Raw genomic sequence first — 20,377 nt, forward strand, 5'->3', positions numbered from 1 at the left:
GGCAGTAACTTGACACTTCCTCTTTCGAAACCTCTAAGCCTCCAGCAGGCATTCTGGTCTCCGGCCGAAGGGGGCGCTGCCCAGATCATCATTTTCGCCCTGTTGCCTCCCTGCTACACACTCACTGCTTCCGCAAAAGAACCCTCCAATCCCCAGAGGGAGACTCGAGTATTGGCGGAAGTGACGGAAATTCCGTTTCCGGCGGGGGCGGTGGGCGCTATGAGGGAGCTGAAGCGGTGGTAGCGGTTGTGTTGAAGATGGAGGTAGGATCCTGAGCCCGAAGGAGGCGGGAGGGAGAGAGAGAAAGAGGCAAGAGGGAGAGGAGCAGAGGAAGGGACCTAGGCGGAGAAGCAGCCGACGGGCAAGAGAAGCGGGGGAGGCGGCGGCGGGGGTCGGGGTCAGAGTCAGAATCCGTCGCTCAGGCTGACTCCCTGCCCCCCCCCCCCCTAACATCCCCGCGGGTTTCTTTTGGTTTCCAGTTTCCCGGAGGAAATGACAATTACCTGACGATCACAGGGTCCTCGCACCCCTTCCTGTCGGGGGCCGAGGTGAGCAAGAGTTGCTAACGGGGGTGTAAGGGCACAAGGCCCTTGGGGGTGGAAGGGTGGGACCCGGGGCTGGGGAAATGCTTTCAGACAGCCCACCAGAGCCTAGAAGGGCGGGCCGAGGAGACCGTTGAGACTAGAAAAGCTGGACGAGAAAAAGAAAAAAAGTCTTTAGGGACTAGAATTGTTTGAAGTTGAAGAAAATCAAAGAGGACTGACAGTTTTTGCAAGAGACAGTTTGAGCCAGGAGGATGATGTAGCTTGCATCAGGCTGAAAATTTTTTAGAGAGAATTGAGATGGAAAGAGTAGTGAAGGGAACTTATTCCTGAGAAGTAGTTTGACCTCGATTGTTTTTGTGCGGGGGAGGGTTTTTTGGGGGGACGGGCGGTGTTATGGTTATAAAAAATAGCATGGTTTAGTTTATCCATATTCTCTATGAGCTTACTGCCTTCTCAAACTGGAGGAAGTTTGAGCTGGGCATCTGTTTATGCTGTGGCAGTGACAAGTTACATTGCCTTTCTGGGTTACAATTCCTTCCAGGTGATAGATGGACATAATAGTAGTTAGAATTGTATTTTGTGAAGCTGAAGTGATTGGCTGTGAAGAGTTTTAAGGTTCTTGCTTGAATCATGCATTAGGTGTTATTGCCATTATCATGGCAAACATACTTGTCATCACTTTCTAGGTATCTAAGAAGATAGAAAGCCTTTCATTTTTTACTATTTTTAATACAGGGCCTAGTCTTAATTTTTTTTTTAATGCAGCAAACATCCCAGTCCATCCTGTGTATTTAGATGAGTTTGCCATCAATGAATGGGTTATGCTGCTTATCTGCAATTGCTTTCTTTCAACGCTTACCCTTAGCATTAGGTTTGGAAACTGGTCAGCTGCTTGTTTGATTTTAGCTATTCTATTGATTTTGTTGTCTTCTGTTTCTACTGAGATTCCCCATAAACCTTCAACCTTAGCTACCAAGGCTGAAAGGAAAGACTTTTAATATCATGATACTAAATTACCTATTCTACCATCTTAAGGGAAGCCAAAAACCAGAACTTTGATAAGTTTAGATTGGTTCTTTGTGAATTCCAATGCTATATTCTCATCTTCAGCTTCTCCTTGACTCATGCCTTTGCAATTTAGTTTCATTAAATTGTTTGGAATGTTGTGAACTCCAGAATATTAGCCTCATCCATATTTAAATTCTTCATTACTTCAAGGTTTCATGATTTTACTTATGTGAATGTGCGAACTATGCAGTCCATATGCCCTCTGTTGCTTAGTACATGGCTTACTGAACTGCTGTGTCTAAAAATATTAATCATCTATTGGCCAACCATCTGGTGAGTATGAGGTTGGTCTTTAGACAACAGACATACAGTCTTTTGTCAAACTCTTTCCATTTTTAGTGAGACCAATTGGAACTTGTTCCTTCTAAAGCCAAGGTCACCTCCATTCCATAATGAGACTTCAAAGTGGATAGTAGATAGAGGAAGCCTAATTTGTCCAGAGTTTCTAGTTCATTTGTTTAGAAACTCCTGATTTGGAAACTTTCCATTGATACAGATAGGCAACCCATCCTTGGACGATGTAGCTAGTATTTATTAAATGTGATTACACAAGTGAGGTTCTAACCCCAAATATAAATGATTTAGAGTATTCACTATTTTAGATTTTGTTCCTTCTATTTTCTTGGATAATCAAGAATTGCATTTGTCTGGCAGTAGTCAGTAAGCAATTATTGCTACTACTAATGATAATAAGCATTATTATAGTGCTTTAAAGTTTGCAAAGCACATTAAATATGTTATGATTTATCTTCACAATGACTCTGTGAGGTAGGTGGCTATTATCCCCATTTTATAGATTAAGAAACTTTGGTGGAGAGAGGTTGAGTGATTTGTCAAGGGTCACACAGCTGGTAAGTGACTGAGGCAGGATTTGAACTTGGATTTTCATTGACTCCAAGTCAGTCTATCCATTATACTACTATGTGTCAGTTACTGTGCTAAGTACTAGAGATAAAGACTAAAAAAAAAAAATAGTCCCTGCCCTCAAGGACCTTCATTCTAATGAATGTATGTTAAAGTATGGTTTCCTTCTTATCTATAATCAAGTGCTTTGCAAGCCAGAAAGTGCTATATATAAATGTTAGCTATTATTATAATGTTATATAAAGAATGTTGTCGATTTAGGTCCATTCTACAGTTTTCCACCCCCTCTAGAGGCAGCTAGGTGGTGCAGTGTTCTAATGTCAGGAAGACCTTACTTCAAATTTGGCCTCAGATACTAGCTTTGTGACCTTGCACAAGTTACTTACTCTCTCTGCCTCAGTTTCCTCAACTTAAAATGGGGATATTATCAACACTTACCTTTTAGGGTTGTGATGAAGATCATATGAGATAATGTAGTCACTTAAATAAATGGTTATTCCCTTCCCTTCTCCTGTTTTGGGGAAAAAAAGACAACAAACTCCTTTGGGAGAAAAGCAGTTATTTATAGTGTTGTTAGAACCTTATTACAGAGGGAATATATGTCTGCAGTATGTGTTATCTACCCCAGAAGGCCTTACCATTTGTAATACCACATATTGTCATTGATCATCAGTATAAACTTGTAGCTAGAAAAGTTGTTAGATGTCAGTAGTCAGTAAGCAATTATTGCTTCTATTAATAATAATAAGCATTATTATACGGCTTTAAAGTTTACAAAGCACTTTAAATATATTATGATTTAATTTTCACAACGACTCTGTGAGGTAAGTGCCTATTATCTCCATTTTGTAAATTAAGAAACTTTGGTGGAGAACATATAAAAGGAGTACACGTTTTCTGTGTTATTTTTTTAATATTGAAAGTACACTACAATTTCTCTCATTTTGACTATCTCCCATTTTAGGAGCAATAAATATTTTAGGACATAGTTTCACAGAATGATTTAATAATTTCTATCTATACAAATAAGATGCCACTGTAATTGTTATAACAAGAAGACTCTTTATTTTGTTTTAAATTTTTTTCCAAATCATGATGGATTTACCATAGTAATAGTGCTTTTCTGATCATATTAGCACACATTTCCAGTGAAAGAAAATAATTTTGATGTCCTGCAGTCATCATAATTCAATTTTACTTTTTATTCTGCTGATCTCTAGTAGTAATAATAGAAAATTAGAGTGAATCTCCATTTATTATATGTAGTTGACTTTTAATGTGTTTTTATTTTTATGACTAATTTCCATTCATATAGGTAAAATCTTATTACATCAAATGCATGTGTGGTTAGTCTTTATGGTGCTTCTTTGTGGTCTAAGGACTACTCCTACTGATGTTTATGATAAAAAAAAAACCAACCCAAACAACAAACTTTCATGTAGTTTTGTTTCTCTTAAAAATTAAATCATATTTGTCATGGGTTTTTAATTACTTGTTATTTCTTGGTGACGTTTTGGGGGTGTGGAAAGCAAAAAATGGAGTGACAGAACAAATCTTTTTTCCTCAGCTGAAATTCTCAGAAGACTGAAAAAATTTGAAAACTGTTTCTGCATTGTAATATATGTGTTATTGTAGCCTCCATTAATGTATTAGTCACTCTTTATGAGTGACAGAGCAAATTTTTTTCCTCAGCTAAAGTTCTTAGAAGACTGAAAAATTTGAAAACTGTTTCTGCATTGTAACATATGTGTTATTCTGGCCTCCACTAATGTATTAACTCTCTTTATGAGCATGTAGCTGTATATTGAAGGAAGCTAAATTCTTCAGAGTAATTTGGGTCTACTAAGAAGAAGCAGTTGTCTTTGTTGCAGGGAGTTAGGGATGGGAATTGCAAGTTGCAATCATTTTTTCTAAAGGCATAGATAGAACTTAACTAAAGAAGCAGTTACACTTCATTTTTCTATATTCTCCACCTCAAACATTATAGGCACCCCTACCAGAAAAAAACAGAAATTTCCATACCATTCATCAAAACAGCATAGTAAACAAAAAGATTTCCAGCAATTTAGAGTAGGGAAAGGGTGAAAATATATACATGATTCTCCCTTTAATGAGAAATTTCTTTTTATTTACTAATTTACTTAGACTGGACATTCCATTCCCCATGCCCCAAATTTCCTGAAACTGGAAATATGATTGAATGAAACTGTAGCATTATAGTGATTCTGCCCTGGGTTGGGGAAAAAACATGAACTTTTGTTTATTGAGTATTATAATGAATTGTAGATAGCTGTGTAATTTGATTGTTTTGATTATTCTGTTTTGCTATTTGAAATATGTTGGCCTAGGTTTATTGGATTTTCAAATCTAGGATTGTTTGGGAAGTCACATTGAGTGTAAAGCAATCAGTGGCAAGTTCTAATAGACTTCTTTATTTTAATTTCTCATCCTCAAGTAGGAAAAAGTGTTTAAAGTCACTGAGACAATACCTTGCATCATTATTAGACCCAGTCAGTAATTAACAAGATTTTAGTGTTAATGGCTGAGCCTCTGTGCCTGTGGAAGGGTTATAATATTTTGCCAAAAAGTATGTATTGCTGCTCTAAAGCAGGAATAAGAAAAAAAGATTGTGTTAGCCTGGCAAATCACTGTTTGACCCTGAGTTTGCAAAGGGGACTTTGAAGAGGAAGAATGGGCACGTGTCTTGGGAGAGTTAGAATTATTTTGTTTTAAGCAACATATTTTTTGTTTTTAGCTTTTATATAGGCCTTTCTTGTCATCACTATCCTTATTTCAAAATTGTTAGTGCTTTCTTAGCATATTATACAAGTGGGAACCTCAGCTTTGTGATTTCTGATGAAAGAGGTCAGAAATCATTCAGACTTGATAAGACTATTTGAGGAGTATGGAAGGCTCCTGTAACTGCCCTTCATCTTTTCAAGGGACCTGTAATGGCCCAGAAATAAATCTGCTTTAGTTATACCCATTGTGAAGTAATTGGTAAATATAAGAGACTTTAGAGAAGTAAATCCATCAAAATGAGAAAGGTTAGGCAAAAGTCTAATCCAAACTAAAGGTTCTGAATTACACATTAGAATAATATCACAGAAGTAAAAGGTTAAGATAATCCTTTACTTTACAACTATTCAGTAACCCAAGATGATAGAGATTAATAAAAGAAAATTAAGGAAATTGAAAATCATAATTGATGTTGTTGAGAGTGGATTGTTAAGAGTTGATATAATTAGCTCCATTTTGTTCTAATGCACCTTTGCTTATATGTGACCCCAGCACACACTACTTTACAGAAAACTATAGGACTTATTTAAGCCACTAGTTTCCTGTAAGTTTTTTTTCCCCTTTCACCTGTAATTGTTTCAAGGATTTCTATACTTCTTTTTCTCATGTCATTAGTGATAGATATCCTCTTATTTCCTGTAACCAACTGCATTGTAACAAATACATATTTCTTCTCTATGTCATATAACTAGTTGCTTTGAAATGAACCCTGTTTCCTCTTTATTCCATGTAATGGGTAAAATATGCACAGATGTGGGTCTTATAAAACAGCTGTATATATATGTATGTATGTATGTGTATACATACACGTATGTATGTATCTATTTGTTTTATAAGAGAGAGACATACATTTCCATCTACTTGCTGTTGGAGTGTGTCTCAGTAAACAAAACTGCAGTGCCTGTCTGTCTTGTTGCCTGTGAGTTGGCACAGAAGGAAACTTATGTGACAAAACTCATATTACAGTTCTTGATGACCCAAATGGGGACTGTACTAGCTTAGGCTCTCCCAGGCCCCCAACTTCAGCAACTTTCCAGCTTCTACCAGGTAAGTTCACCTATTTGGAAACTTCTAGAGATGGAAAACTGAGAGGGCTGATAAAATTGCAGTCAGGTTAGCATTTTGTCTATTTTTTGTTCTGTAATGTCCCTCCAAATCTCTTGAACTTGAGAATTTCTTAGATTTGAACTGTTGCCCAGAACTGGGAATATCTTACATGGGCCACTACACCTGTTCCTCCATGAGCAGTGCTTCTAGAGTAGAATACAAGGGTTCAACCAGAGAACCTCATTCTCCAATAGGAGGACTTCTATTTCTAGGGGGATACTTGGTTAGGACCAGGATCTCTCTGAACCTTGTGCCCTGCCACCTCATCTCCTGCAAACAAATAAAGAGACCTATCTGGGGCGGCCAGGTAGCACAGTGAGTAAGAGCACCAGCTCCAGTGTAAACTTGAGCAAGTTACTTAACCCCAGTTGCTTAGGGGTGGCCAGGTGGCTCAGTGAGTAAGAACACTGGCTCCAGTGTCGGGATGACCTGGATCAAATCCGGGCTCAGATACTTAGCACCACACCCAGAAATAACTGGCCGAGTAACCTTGAGCAAGTTACTTTAACCCTGATTGCTTTAAAAAAAAAAAGAGAGATCTATCTGTTTTGTCTGTTAGTCATGTTTTTCATGTTTTGTTGCCCTTCTTGTCTTTCTGGTTCTGGTATTATTCTGAGGTAAATCTTGAGTAGTCAGTGCTATACCTGTTTCTAATGATATAATTCTGACATAATTCTTACTAGATGGCCAGTTCTTAATAGCTGTCCAAGTAGTTACTGGTCATTATGGGATCTGGTTAGTATATCCTGGAACAAGTCTCTCTGGGATATATTTTAGCTAATTGGAGAAAATTACAAGAAGGGCTGATCTTTCTAAGTCCAGATTTGTTGAACTTAGTCAGTCTAATTGGCATATATAAATACGTGTGTGTGTGTGTGTGTGTGTGTGTGTGTAATACTGTGTTTATATATATATTTTTCACTGTTAAACAACTGGGGTTACCATATGGTGCCTTTAATCATGAAATTTTACAATTTTAAAAGGGTTAATTGAAGGGATCAGATATATTATTGCTGGCTTGAAAGATTCTCTAGAGAAAGAAAAACTTGAGCCTCAGACAGAAAATAACTAAAACAGTCAGCATTGTCTGTGTTCTGTGTCCTGGTAAATCTAGCTGATTTTTTCCTGTGGTCTGATCAGTTAAAAGAAGATTGAAAAGAGTGGTATCTTTATAGTGAGTATTTCAGTTTTCAAAGGATATGATCTTTTTTCCGTATGTTTCTAATTGGCCAAGTTGGGGGTGCAGAAAGGGAAACCATTTAGAAGGAGATCCTTTTCCCATTTGCAGCAATTTTTGATGTTGAAAAACTAATTAGAGACTAAATTTATGATTGAAGTGTAATCTATTTAACATGTATTTCCAGATTATGAAGAGAGTGTAGTTTGTTTTTATGTATATTAAAATAATCTAGTGGTAGTTTTTGGAGTGTAGCATCCTGGGGTGGGGAATTAACATCTATATGGTGTCTGTTATGTACCAGGCAAATGCTAAGTCATATACAAATATCTCATTTGATCCTCATGACAACTCTGTGTGATAATTGTCCCCTTTTTACAGTTGAAGAAACGGAATCAAACAGAGGTTAAGTGATTTACCCAGGGTCACAAATCCTAGTAAGTGTTGGAGTTCTAATTTGAAGTCAGGTCTTTCTGATTCCAGGGCCAGTGCTTGGACTTTTAAAAGAAACTTTGTGAAATTTTCATACAAACAGTACCCAGACCCCACTATTACTTTCTCTTCCTTTAAGAGTAAAATATTTATTGTTTTTATGTGGGGAAAGAAGGTTTTTTCACTGACTGTAGAATGCTCAGTACTTAAATAAACCTGAAGTCAATATAAATGATTTGTCTCTAGTGATTCCAGCAATTTTGCCGTGTAAAGTTTTAAAGACATAAGAACCACCTAGTGCAGCTATTGACCCTTCCCTCCAGCTTGGAAAGAGACATTTTTTAAAGCAGAAAGCAAATAATTTGGGAATTTAAAAAATTTCATCTTAGGAGAATGGTTTATTTTACCACTGTGGTCTTCTGTGAATGAAATAGGAGAATTTAATTGCCAAGGTAAATTTGAAGCAGTCACCTCAGGGAAATTAAAATAGACCATGCATTTGCAAGCTTTTAAGAGAAGGGAATAAGTGATTATCTATTTTTTAAATATACTTTTATTTATTTCGTTAAATATTTACCAATTACATGCATTAAAAATTTAAACACTCATTTTTTAAAATTTTGAATTCCAAATTCTTTTCCTCCCTTCCATCCCTTGAGAAGATAAGCAATTAATATCAATTTTACATGTGGTCGTGCAAAACATTTCCATATTAGCCATTTTACAAAAGAAAATGCATATACACAACACCCTTCCCCTTCCCCCAAGAAAAATAAAGTAAAAAAAAAAAGGATGCTTCAGTCTGCATTAAGGGTTCATCAGTTTTCTCTGGAGGTATAAAGCATTTTTCATCATAGACCCTTTGGAATTGTCTTGGATCATTTTGCTTCTTAGAGTAGCTAAGTCTTTCACAGTTGATCATCCTCACAATATTGCTGTTGCTATGTACATTGTTCTCCTGGCTCTGCTCACTTCACTCTGCCTCAGGTCTTTTAAGTCTTCTCAGGTTTTCCTGAAACTATCCAGCTGATCATTTCTTATAGCACAATAATCATATAACACAACTTATTTAGCCAATCCCCAATTGATGGGCATCTTCTCAATTTCCTATTCTTTGCTATCATGAAAAAGTACTATAAATATTTTTGCACAAAGGTCCTTTTCCCTTTTCTTTGATCTCTTGGGTTACAGACCTAATAATTGCTGGATCAAAGGCTATGCACAGTTTTATAGCCCTTTGGGTGTAGTTCCAAATTGTTTTCCTGAATGGTTGGACCAGTTCACAGCTCTACCAGCAGTGCATCCGTTTCCTAATTTTTCCACATCCTCTCCAGCATTTGCCATTTCCTTTTCTGTCATGTTAACCAATCTGATAAGTGTGAGGTGATATCTCAGACAGAGTTATTTTAATTTTCATTTCTCCATTAGTGATTTAGTGCATTTTTTCCTGTTGCTATTGATAGCTTTTAGGGAATGACTGGGTGGAGCAGTGGATAGCCCAGAATCTGGAAGACTTGAATTTAAATCCAGCCTTAGACACTTAGTAGCTATGTGACCCTGGGCAAGTCACTTTACTCTGTTTGCCTCAGTTCTTCATTTGTAAAATGAGCTAGAGAAGGAATGGTAAACTACTCTAATATCTTTGCCAAGAAAACCCCAAATGGACTCATGAAGAATTGGACATGACTGAAATAATTGAACAACAACAGCAATTGATAGTTTTGATTTCTTCTGAAAACTGCATGTTCATGTCCTTTGACCTTTTATCAACTTGGGAATGGCTCTTATTTTTATAAATTTGCCTCAGATTCCTATGTATTTGGAAAATGAGACCAGTTTCCCTTCCAATTTTGGTTGTATTCATTTATGCAAAAACTTAAAATTTCATATAATCAAAATTAATCCATTTTATTTCTTGTGTTCCACTCTGTTGTTTGGTCATAAACTCTTCCATTATCACGACATAGATCTTACAGATAAATGTTTCCATGCTCCCCTAATTTACTTATGATGTTACCCTTTAATCTAAATCATTTATCAATTCTGACCTTATCTTGATATATTATGGGAAATGTTGGTTCAATGCCTAGTATCTTCCAAACAGCCTTTTAGTTTTTCCAGTAATTTTTGTCAAATGGTGAGTTCCTTCCCCAAAAGGTTAGAGCTTTGAGTTTATCAAATGCTTGATTACTATAATAATTTACTACTGTATATTGTGTACCTGGTCTGGAATAAGCATTTTTTAAGCACTTAAAATATGCCAGGCACTATGGTAAACTCTGTACAGTTGAAGAAACTGAGGCAGATAGTGTTTAAATGACTTACCAGTTAAGTATCTGAGGCAAAATTTGAACTCGGGTCTTCCCAGCACTCTGTCCATTGTGCCTTTGAACATTGTGCCTTTGAAACCGAGTTGAAAGCAGTTTACTTGACAAAATGAGAGACTGTAAACCTTCAAGTTTAAGTTCTGATCAGATAAAAGTGAAGTTTAGTAATGAATTCAAAGTACATAAGGAAAGTGTTAAATTTGCGAAGGAAAGATTCAAGAGAGTAGAATAAAAATAGTTCTGAAACCAGTTTGAGATGATTTGGAAGCAAAAAGATGCAGGATAGAAAGTTAACTGGAGAAAAGTGAAGCACTGAATTAGTGTGTAGAGAATAATGCAAATTCTATGGTTTGCGAGGTTTTGATCACAATTTGTAGGAAGAAAGGGAAACAATTGGAGGAAGTTGGAGACTGCACTGACAGTGTGAATGTGAATCTCAATTGAGAAGTATATAAAAATGATTTTAGACATAAAAAAGTTTTTAAAAATACAACTCAGTTTTGATTTCCCAAAAGTAGGAATATAGAACTAGTGATTTTTCACCCAAATTATGTGATAATACGAGGTCTTGGGGAATTTAAAATTTAGATTCATAATGGGTTTGACAAATTGGGGAAATAAGTATAGTTGATTGGTTCTATAAATGGTGACTGCAGGGATCACCTTTGTAATTGTAAGTGGAAAAAATATAATTACTTTATACTTCTCTCTGAATGAAATTAGTAGAGAATGCTGAAATTGGTAGATGAATGGAATTTTTTCCCTGTAGCTGACTAGAGATATATTCAAGTGGATTACTGTCATTTGACCATTTTGTGTTTGTGTTTTAACTCTTCAGTATTGTTTTATGTTAGTATTATAATTTTTCACATTGTGATTTTGGGACCCATTGTAGTGCTATTAATTTGTGGAGCGATACCTATAGTAAAAAACATTTGTATATTAAGGAATTCGCTCCTCTTTTGATCTGAATGCTGTGAAATTATGAATTTGAGCTAACACATACTAGGGATTTGTCAGTAAAATGGTGTCCATATGGTTATAAATGTTATAAAGACTGTCAAATATTCCTGTGGTTATGTTTTGTTAAAAAAAAAAATAATGATACAGTGAATAGAGCACCAGCTGAGGAGTCAGTAGGACCTGAGTTTAAATCCCAATTCAGACACTTGACACTTATTAGCTGTGTGACCTTGGGCAAGTCACTTAACTCCAGTTGTCTTGTATCGAAAAAAAATTAATTGCTTAATGTTTGGGAAAAGTACAAAAGACCTTGGAAAGTCTCATCTGGGAAATTCTTTGAGAACTTGCTAGGGCCTTGGGAATCTTTGGCCTTGGCAAAGTCAGAATCTTATATCAGTTCTGTGAAAGAAGAATCTGAAAGAATGTATGTGAATAGTGAGAACCTTGTAAATTCTAAAATAGTAATTTGGCTTATAGAGTAACTAAGATCTTTCTTCCAAAATAAACATAGCCAAGGAGAGAATGGCTTAAAAGTTTGCTTATAGTATAGGAAAAGTTTTATAATGGATCTTATTGTTCCAGTCAGTTGACATCTCTAAGCCTAATAATGGGATCCAGGTATAAAGGATCTTATTGCTTTTATTTCTACTGTTCAGAATTTATGGCCGTTACTTGTCTCAACTTCCTAACCTAGGCAATTAAGGTAAATCAGTTCTTAAACTAACCTCCTTGTTTTTTTGTTTAATAGTGATATATTTAATGTTGTACACATTTTCTGGCTAAATAAACTTTCTCCTTCCCTTATGAAGATAAAATATACCTTCAAAGGGTGTTGTAATAAGTGATAAAGATGTACAATGCTCTTATTCTTAATTGAGTGGTAAATCTTACTTTGAGAAAGGCAACAAGATAAGAACATTTCTGTTTGGGACTAGGATATGTTTTCCTGTAGGTAAAAGAATATACTTAAAGGACTTATTGTGATAGCTACAGCTATATTAGTAATCTTAGAATCTTCTGCTTTTGTGCCAGTAATAACAATTACAAAAGGCCAAGTAAAGATAATGATCCTAACTGATATACTTTAAATTTAATCCTGGAGGTAATAGAGAACATGACTGAAAAAGGTAGGGTAAAGTATTGAACATCTTTCAAATTTGTTTGAATATCCATGGCTTTTGAGTAGATTTTGGTAATTGTAAATTCCTAAATTGGTTTGAGGCTTCCTCGTATAGAAGTGTTTTATTTAGTCTTAAAGAGTCTTTTAAATCATATTTCCCTTATTAGAATTTTCTCTCTGATGATGTCAGGAGACAGAAGGGCTCATTTTACAAGTCAAGTCCTCATGGAGCCTTTTAAAAATGCTTCCTCTAACCCATAAACTTTATTGTTCATATTACTTGCAGGTCTTGAGCAAAGTAGAAAGAAAAAAATGATATGTAAAAATTGAAACTCTCAAAACTTTCAGATGAGTTACAGGTATCCTGGTCTCTTTCTTTCTATAACCCTGATGACTTTAAGATTAGCACCGTAAGACTTTCTATCACATTCAGTAGTTACTAGAAAGCCTATATGATTAGGCTTTGTCAGACCTCACTAAATCATTCTAAGTCTAATCATTGGCAGGTTTGAATAGCATTACTTAGAGAATTTCCATGAATGGAATTGCATGTGTAGAAACTAGAAAAAAGTTAGATATGTTAATGGATCTACTAGAAGAAATAACTGTGAATTTACCATAGTGATAGGGTAAAAAGGACCATCTTAGTGTAAGCAAATGTGAAAATAATTTTGACACCCCTACTCAATTTAATCAGTATTTATTCAGTCAATTGTGATTTAATGGGTATTAGGGATTGTATCAGTAAGTTAAGTAGAATAGAATTAAATTTGATTTAATTAATGTTGTAGGAATAAGAAGTCATGTAGGTTACTACTCACCATGTATTGATAATACTCTGTTTGATTTATAGGATAGATTTATACTTCATTAGTTAGGAATGTTATAAGGACTTATGTTAAAGACTTATCATCATTTTGGAAAATTGATGTATTAGCACTAGTGCCCCCCCCCCAAGTGAACTGTGCTTGAAAAGGCACAATTTCCTTGTGCTCTTCATAAATGTTCTTAAAACCTGTGGAAAACCCCCAAATACTGCTGACAAGTACTTGTGGTTGATGGATATGTCCCTAGCTGTTCATAGGAGTTTCCCTGCTCCTGAAGATGAGCGATCATGAGCCTCATTCTATTTTTAGTGACTTCCAAAGGTCCAGTAAAAGTGAGTAGAGGGATCCTTGACTTTCAGGAAGGTCTTGGATCCAATTGCTTAGGGACCACTGGTCTCCCTTATAAGTTGATATAGCTCCGTTTTCTTTTGTTGCTGATTGGATTTTTGCTGTTTACATTTTGGCAATGCCATCGAGGAGTTTGAGGTATGGACCCTGATCCCCTTTGGCTACCCTCTCCTAGAGAACAAAAAAAAGGAGCATGCCTCTCATGATTATTTTCATTGCTGGCTCCTCTGAGGGAGGTTGGACTCCCTATAAAACCTTCCCACCCAAATTCTCTGAGCTAGAGGTGAGACTCTCCAGATTTGCAGTTGGTGAGTCTGACTTTATTTCTAAATTAATGGTCTCTTTATTTTCATTTTGAAAGAGATCCCTAATTGGGCTTGAAAAAGAAACTACAATAGTTTCCAAATTAAATTAGATGTTTCTGTAGAGCAGTTAGGTGAATTTTAAAATTAGGGAAAACTGAAAACTAATAAAAAAAAAACTTTGGAATTTAAATGGCACACCAGATTTTTTCAGTTAAAATTGAATTTTTTTTCTTTAGGCTGATTTTATAATTGTCAGTTCCCCTTTCCACTAGCTTAGTGTTTTCTGGCTGACCTCAAGGCCTGGGAAGTTAGCCAGTTTTTGTTAGTACTTCTCTTTTTTCTTTTTACTTTTTCTTTAGAATTTTTGAGCATAAAATAGGGATTTGAGTGTAAAAATTGATTTTCAATTTCCAATTATTGATTACCTAAGCCTATCTTTCATTCTAGAACCAGTCTCTGGGCTTCTCTATGTATAAAAGCACTCTATTATAGTTCTTAGCCATAAAGTGGGAGGCAGGACTAGGATTTAATCTGTTGTTTCACCTGAAAAGGAGCCAGTGGGGAACTCTTGTAGCCCTCTAGGAACCTCCCTACCTATGAACCGATGTACTCAAGGTGCTAAGGTTGATGGCAGCTACCCTGAGGTTGTTATGAGTGGACGGCAGTGATTGCAGTCTCAAGAGTAAGGACTGCCAACTGGAAAACCTGGAGCTCTCAGGAGGGAGTACCTGTTAGGACTACCTATGGGTTTCCTCTAGATCAGAGGTGGGGAATCTTTGGTCTTGAGGCCACATGTGGTCCTCTAGGCCCTCAAGTGTTGTGCTTTGACTGACTTCAAATATCACAGAACAGTTCCTCTTAATAAAAGGATTTGTCCTGTAAAATTTGGACTCGGTCAGAAGGCTGCACCTAAGGACCTAGAAGGCCACAGGTTCCTCACCCCTGCTTTAGATACATAAGCAAGGACCAAGCCTGTGACTAAGGCTCCTGAGACAGCTACACCTATAATGGGGAGATAAACTGAGCCATTGCAGAAAGGTCAAGGGATCATGCTGAACCACGTGGGTCCTTGATAGCTAACACTTATGAATAAGGCTGCCAAGGGTCTCCTTTAGACCTGTGAACCAAAAACCAATTCTGACTAGACTTCTTGAGGTACCTCTGCACCCATTGGGGAAAAACTGTGGTTTGGCCACAAAAGGATTGTGTGGTTACCACACCAATTAGGCCAGCAGGACTGGACTGAAGGGACAGGGCCCAAAGGAAGTTGAACCATGTGACTTCATACAGGGACTTCCAACTCTTAGAAAATTAGCTACCATTAGAAGAGAGGTTTGGGTTTTCACTGGCAGTTCCCAGAGACCATTAAATCAAGCCCCTTCTTCCCCCACTTCCCCCACCAAAAGAAAAGAAGCTCTAGTGTCTTTGGAATGGGAGAGCCTCAAATGCCAGTGTTCCCTTAGCCAATTGGGAAAGATACTGATGCAAACAGGATCACTCCTTTGAAATAAAGAAGAAGAGCTATTTTTTCTACAATAAAAGCTTTCTTCTTAGAAGTGGAGCAGCATCTCCTTCACCTGGAAAGTACCTTGAGGACCCTAGGGAGATGCTATAATAATTGAAAACCAGCAAAAAAAAGGTTCTAAGGCTGAACCCCTGAACTGAACATTAAACTTATTAACTGAGAATTGGAGAATTACATCAAAATGAAGTCCCTGGATAATTGAGCATTTTAACCTTAGGGACAGAACAGAAAATACCATGATTGGAAAGGACCTACATTGGAGATTCCTCAGATATTTTAGGAATGTCTTCATTGGAATTTCTCAGAGGCAAACTGGGGTTTGGGAATTTCTAGCAGGGGAGTTCTTAGTGAAATTCTTTCAAGACAGTTCCAGGGAGGAAAACTCTTGGATGGGGACATCTAGGAGGAGATATGGGGTTAGGCTTGAGTATTCTTATAGGATCCCCCTTGGGATCTTGCATCATGGGATAAGATTAAACTCCCCATCTAACTGGAGATGACAAAGTAAAGAGCTATTAGGCTATACAAAGGCATGGTCCAAAAACTAAGGATTTAGATTATTTGTTTTGGCCAATATTTGGAACTTTTGATTATACTTAGAAAGTTAAGGTTTTTTCTTGAATGATCTCTTTAACCTCACATAGACCAACTGTATTACTGTATTGCTGGGAAACTCTGAGTCAAGCCACTTATTTTCCAACTTATCCTTCATTCTTTATTCTGCCTTACCTGATCTTCTTCCCTCTGTACTTCTGTCTTACTCTCCTCCTTACACAACAGCTACAAATGGAGAACAGCCTACTTATGGAAAAGCTTTATTAGACCAGACAAGGAGCCTTAACTCCTGTTAGAGAACATAAACTCCTTTTAGCTCTTCTGATCTCTTCATTTGGAGAAAAGATACGCCTAAATTTGGTGAAGATCCTGCAGCTGTTGTAACCCAATTTCAGGCCATCTTTAGGGGTTATAACCTAACCTGGAGAAATGTAACCGAGTTAATGGAAACCTTGTTCTCCCCAAAAGAAAGAACTACCATAATAGAAGCTGCTAATAAAGTTTCTTTTCTTTTTTTGCTTTTTGGAGGGCAATTGGGGTTAAGTGACGTGCCCAAAGTCACTTGGCTAGTAAGCGTGTCAAGTGTCTGAGGCCAGATTTGAACTCAGGTCCTCCTGATTCCAGGGCCAGTGTTCTTTTCACTGCGACACCTAGCTGCCCCTGCTAATAAAGTTTCAAGAGACTATGTCCGGACCAGGAGGTCTTCCTAACTAGTTTTTACAACACCGAAATTGGGATCCTAATAATCCTTCACACTATGCCCTGCTGGTTCAAGCCAGAGATCCTTTAATTCAGAGTGTAGAACTCTGTGCCATGCATCCAGACAACTGGAGTAAATTTCTAGAGCCCACCCAAAAGAAAACGAGACCCAGGAGGATGTGCTTCTCTGAGAGGTTATACAAAAAGTACTAAGCACTTCAATGGGTTAGATCCTCTTAACTCTCAAGATGCCAGGATTCTTAATGCTACCTTTATTGACCAGAGATCAGGCAGTATTTTCATGAGCACTGCTCTAGGTGGCTTAAAAAAATACAGGTGAATTAAAGGCTATTGTCCAATATGTTTATGAAGGAAGAAACATGGTGGGTAGTAGAAAGGAGAGGGCAAAGTTAAAAATCCAGTCCATCTTGGCCCCTGTTTAGGTGACAGGCCTTTTTTTGTGCTACACAAACCCAGTGCATAACATGTTCAAGAACGCCAAAGATTTCAGAGTATCTTTACCAGATCTCAGGGCTGAAACTTTTGGGGCCACCAGATGACAGTGGTTTATAAAGCCCCAGGAGTAAATTGAGAGAAGTTTTAGACAGCAAGGAAATCCTCTCACATGGAGGGCCCTGGGGGCTGGGAGGGATGGGAAGAGTCTAGGAGCCCGCTTGGACTTTCTACTCTGCTAACATGTCTAAATCTGACATCCTTGCCCCCATTATCCCTGTCTTTGCCTCTCCCTGAACAAGAAAATTCCAAATTACCCTTAAGGTTGGTAGTACTTATGATTGTTCTGATTGAACATTTGGCAGATATAACCTCAGCACTAACTGCTATAAGAAAAACCATAGGAATAGTTTAAGTCATCTAACTTCCTGTAATTTTTAAAAAAATATTTTTCAAATGCTTTAATAACTTCTGATTTATATCACTCATTTCTGCCAGATTTTGAGTTACAAATTCTCTTCCCCTACCCACCGCCCCAAAATAGCAGTCCCACAGGATATCCCCTCCTCCAATCTGCTCTCTCCCATATTTTCTCCCATACCCCTTTCCAGTAGGGCATGGTGGATCTCTATGCCCCAGTGCCTGTATATCTTATTTCCCAATTACATGTAAAATAGTATTAATAATAGTATATATATATATGTATATGTGTGTGTGTGTTTTTAAACATTTGATTTTAAAACTTTGAATTCCAGATTCATTCCCTTCCTCCCTTGTCACCCACCCTTACTGGGTTCCCAGAACTAAGCAGTTCAGTATAGGTTGTACGTGTGTAGCTAATGCAAAACATTAACATAGTAGATATATTGTAAAAGACTGACTATATTTCCCTCACTCCTATCCTACCTCCCACTTGTTCTATTCTGTACTTTGATCTCGTACCTTTTCAAAAGTGGGTGCTTCCAACTTCCCCCCCCCCAGCCTGCCCTCCCTTCCATCATCCCCCCTCTCATCCCTTACCCCCTACTCTGCTGTAGGGTGAGATACCCTATTTAGTGTGTGTTTCATTCCCTTCCCAAGCCAAATTCAGTGAGAATAAGGTTGACCCATTCCCTTTTGCCTTCCTCTTCTTCCCCTCCATTGTAACCATTTTCCCTTGCCTCTTCTATATGAGATAGTTTACCCCATTCTGTCTCTCCCCTTCTCCTCTCATTATATTCCTCTCTCACTTCTTAATTTCACTTTTTAAGTATCATCCCTTCCTATTAAATTGGTCCTGTGCCCTCTATCTATATATACCTGTAAATATATATACACATATTCACATATGTATTCATACGCCCATATACCATAATATATAGACATATATATGTATATATATATTTCTATTCCCTTTAACTATTTTTATACTGAGAAAAGCTTCATCAGTTACAATTATCATTTTTCCATGTAGGAATGTTAATAGTTCAACTTTGATAAGTTCCTTGTGATTTCTTTTCCCTGTTTACCTTCTCATGCTTCTTGTATCTGAATGTCAGATTTTTTATTCAACTCTGGTTTTTTCATCAGGAATACTTGAAAGTCCTCTATTCTGCTGAATGACCATATTTTCCCCTGAAACATGATACTCAGTTTTGCTGGGTAGGTGACTTCTTGGTTTTAATCCCAGCTCTTTGATATCCAGAATATCACCATTCCAAGCCCTTTGATCCCTCAGTGTAGAAGAAGCTGCCAGATCCTGATTGTGTTTCCACTATATTCAAATTGTTTCTTCCTGGCTGCTTGTAATATTCTCTCCTTGATCTGGGAATTTTGGAACATGGCTATAATATTCCTACGAGTTTTCTTTTTGGGATCTTTTTCAGGAGGTGATCGGTGGATTCTTTCAACCTCTATTTTGCCCTCTAGTTCTAAAACATCAGGGCAGTTTTCCTTGAGAATTTCTTGGGGGATGATTTCTAGGTTCTTTCTTTGATCATGGCTTTCAAGTAGTCCAATAATTTTTAAATTTTCTCTCCTGGATCTATTTTCCAGGTCAGTGGTTTTTCCAGCGAAATATTTCACATTGCCTTCTATTCTTTGATTTGTTAGGATCTGTTTAACAGCATCTTGATTTCTCATAAAGTCATTAGCTTCCATTTGCTCCAATCTAATTCTGAAGCAATGATTCTCCTCAGTGAGCTTTTGAGATTCTTTTGCCATTTGAGTTAGTCTATTTTTTAAGGTGTTATTTTTCTCAGTCAGGCTGTTGACTCTCATTTCATAATTTTCTTGCATCGTTCTCATTTCTCTTCCCAATTTTTCCTCCACTTCTCTTCTCTGCTTCTTAAGGTCCTCTATGGCCTGTAACCAGCTCGTATTTTCCTTTGAAGCTTTTGGTTCAGAAAGTTCTGACTTCACTGTCTTCTTCCTGTTCCATGCTTTGATCCTTTTTGTCTCCAAAATAAGAGTCTAATATTGGATTCTTCTGTTTGCTTTTTTGCCTTTGCCTGCTCATTTTGCCACTTAATTCCTTGACTTTTGGGCTTTTTGCCACAGTAGGACTCAGCTACCAGACAGGGGAGGTTCGTACCAAACGCTGGGGTTTTCTCACCTGCTGGAGGTATATTAGTTGGGTGCCCTCTCTGAGGCCTCCACCTGCTCTGGCAAGCTGGTCACACACCCCAGGACCGCCACCCTAGACCGAATTCCAGATCCAAGCAGTTTAAAGCAAGAGCAATTACTCCTCAGACTAGTCGCTTGGTCCCCCTACAGTCTGCAGGCCAGGAGCTGAAGCGGCTTTCTCGCCCTGGGGGCAAAAGCCAAAGTACTCCCAACTACTGGGTCCCAAAGTCCATACTGCACTGCCCTCTCACTTTGTCCGTAGCATCTATATGTTGATAATTCTGGAGACAGCCACAGCTGCTGGTGATCTGGAGTCCCTCAAGCCAGCGGCTGGTCAGGCCTGCCCTGGGGCTAAGACCTCGGTGTGGGGCCGGGCTCAGCTCCCAGAGTGCTGCTGCTGCTGCTGCTATGCTGGCCGCTTGCGGGGTTGTCCTCAGCAGGAGATTAGCTTCTCTGTGTCATTTTGTGGGTTCTGTAGCTCCAAAGTTTGGTCAGAGTCCCCTTTTACATGAATTGGGGAAGGTGGAAGCCGGAGCTGTGTGGAGGTCCTTCTTCTATTCCGCCATCTTGACCAGAGCCCTGTAATATTTTCTTTATCCTCCACCTGTAATTGTTTTAAGGACTTTCTGTACTTCCTTAACTCATGTCATGAGTGATAC

General features: G+C 37.7%; 1 protein-coding gene across 2 annotated transcripts in view; it reads left to right on the forward strand.

Moving 5' to 3' along the window:
• The first annotated feature begins 10 nt into the window (after positions 1–10).
• Positions 11–20,377, forward strand: part of TOX4 (TOX high mobility group box family member 4) — a 28,220-nt gene continuing 7,853 nt past the window's right edge. The window contains exons 1-2 of one of the 2 annotated variants that reach the window (XM_069097786.1): positions 11–263; positions 480–548. In XM_069097786.1, coding sequence (XP_068953887.1) covers positions 258–263; positions 480–548 — 75 coding nt within the window. In that variant the 5' untranslated portion in view covers positions 11–257. The remainder of the gene's footprint in view (positions 264–479; positions 549–20,377) is intronic. The other variant, XM_069097785.1, reaches the window with a different exon arrangement.

This window comes from Petaurus breviceps, unplaced genomic scaffold (genome assembly GCF_028583685.1).
Source record: "Petaurus breviceps papuanus isolate PSGF00001 unplaced genomic scaffold, PetGlider_PUasm1.0 37, whole genome shotgun sequence".
NCBI classification, from domain to species: Eukaryota; Metazoa; Chordata; class Mammalia; order Diprotodontia; family Petauridae; genus Petaurus; species Petaurus breviceps.